This window comes from Laccaria bicolor, genomic scaffold (assembly GCF_000143565.1).
Source record: "Laccaria bicolor S238N-H82 LACBIscaffold_79 genomic scaffold, whole genome shotgun sequence".
Classification (NCBI taxonomy): domain Eukaryota; kingdom Fungi; phylum Basidiomycota; class Agaricomycetes; order Agaricales; family Hydnangiaceae; genus Laccaria; species Laccaria bicolor.
In genome coordinates, this window is record NW_001889950.1 from 113,204 (window position 1) to 114,811 (window position 1,608).

At 43.0% G+C, this 1,608-nt stretch overlaps 2 protein-coding genes across 2 annotated transcripts in view; one reads left to right on the plus strand and one right to left on the minus strand.

Moving 5' to 3' along the window:
* The window catches only part of LACBIDRAFT_335226 (uncharacterized protein), a gene marked incomplete at both ends in the record, with an annotated part of 3,421 nt that extends 3,081 nt beyond the window's left edge, over positions 1–340 (minus strand). The window contains 3 exons of the mRNA XM_001890103.1: positions 100–115; positions 162–188; positions 283–340. Of these exons, the coding sequence (XP_001890138.1) occupies positions 100–115; positions 162–188; positions 283–340 (101 nt within the window). The remainder of the gene's footprint in view (positions 1–99; positions 116–161; positions 189–282) is intronic.
* A 377-nt stretch (positions 341–717) lies between these two features.
* Positions 718–1,608, plus strand: part of LACBIDRAFT_335227 (uncharacterized protein) — a gene marked incomplete at both ends in the record, with an annotated part of 2,622 nt that continues 1,731 nt past the window's right edge. Inside the window, 3 exons of the mRNA XM_001890080.1 lie at positions 718–960; positions 1,011–1,327; positions 1,378–1,585. Coding sequence (XP_001890115.1) covers positions 718–960; positions 1,011–1,327; positions 1,378–1,585 — 768 coding nt within the window. The remainder of the gene's footprint in view (positions 961–1,010; positions 1,328–1,377; positions 1,586–1,608) is intronic.

Here is a 1,608-nt window from a genome sequence, read left to right on the forward strand (position 1 = left end):
AAGGATATAATGATGATGTGTAGTGGGAACGAGGAAAATGTGGGCGTAGCGGAAAGAGGAAAATGTGGCCGTCGAATAGCAAACGCAAACATTCATAACAGATTTGCATTTCCAGCTACGTAAAATAAAAAGTTGGCAGTAAGACTGGGATGAGCACACACCCAAGCCATAAAAGCCGGCCAGCAGGACTGGATAATAGTCAATTAGAAACACAATCTCATATTTCATACACTTCGCATACTCTTTAACGGTGGCTTCTTGTGAACTTTTAATTTTTATCACCTTCAATATGACTGCAAAATATCAAGATCTGTATGTCGCTGACAGCCTCATCATACATTGGTATAAAGGTAGCTTCAATATATACCACCATAACTGCGTTACCAGTTTAGTTACTTAGATGGACCGACGATAATTACAGACAGACATAATTACAGAGGAAGCTAATTAAGGTTTTGTCCTGTGATGCGATCATAACTGTTCCGCTATTTAAGCTATTTAAGGTTATTAAGGTCTGTTCTTTTCCGTTTCGTGTTCGATCTTCCGTGCCGATCAGTTATGTATATTTTTGATAGATGATATATAAAGTAATTCCCTTTCCCGAATCAGGGGTGATTGTTTGTTCATTGTATTTGGCATGAGTTGTTCTCCCTCTCTGCTCCCGACTACCATTTTCCATCTACCTCTTTGCTCCCAAATACCATTAATTATATCATTATGAGTACTCATTCTCAATCCCCTGAACCATCTGCCCCACTTTCCAGTCAAACCAAGCACCATGGGTCCGGGAGGCATTGGACCGATGAAGAAAGTGCTCTAATGGAAAAACATCGGGAGGAGTACAGAGACGCCAACGACGCTGCTCGTGCTGAGATATTTTCTCGAGTTTTGCAAGACATGCTCGACATACTCCCCAATGGAAAATCGTTCAAGAAGGAAGAAAGATCAGCTGTTAAAAAAGTAAGTACTTTTTCCAGGGGCCCTCTAATTGATTCCTGACGGACTTGTAGGATATTAAAGAGTGGTTTGCCCGGTACAGTCGTAAGAGAAGTCAGAAAATGCCGAGGATGGGAAAGTCGTGGCACGCCCAGCATGTGTTCCAGCATGAGAACAAGGACGCTATCGATACCGAAGCGAAAAGGCTTTGTGCCGAAGCCATTGAAGAGGGACAAAAGAGGCCTAAAGGGGGAGATCCCACTCATTTTGATTTTCGGGAGCGGGTCGTGACTCAAATGATGGGAAAACTGAAGAAAAGGGAGAAAGACGTACTGCAGAGGACGGCCGAGGAGTACAACAAGAAGGGAGTTGACCCGGAACTCAAGTCCAAGTAAGTTAATTTTCATTATTCTAACGTTGGCTTATCTGGACCTTTGGTAGACTGGCTGTAAAGAACTGCACGGCTCGGATGCATGCATTTTCCAAGGAACTTTATGACACAATGGGTGTCCGGGTCTTTATCTTAGGATGTTATCTGAAGCCCGATGGTAATTTGGACGTCTCGACGTACGACTTCAATCAAGAACTCGGGAATGGGAAAGACTTTATTGATAACCATAGCCAGACTTTCCATGAGGAAGGAATATCGGTATCTTCTTGGAGAGCACACAA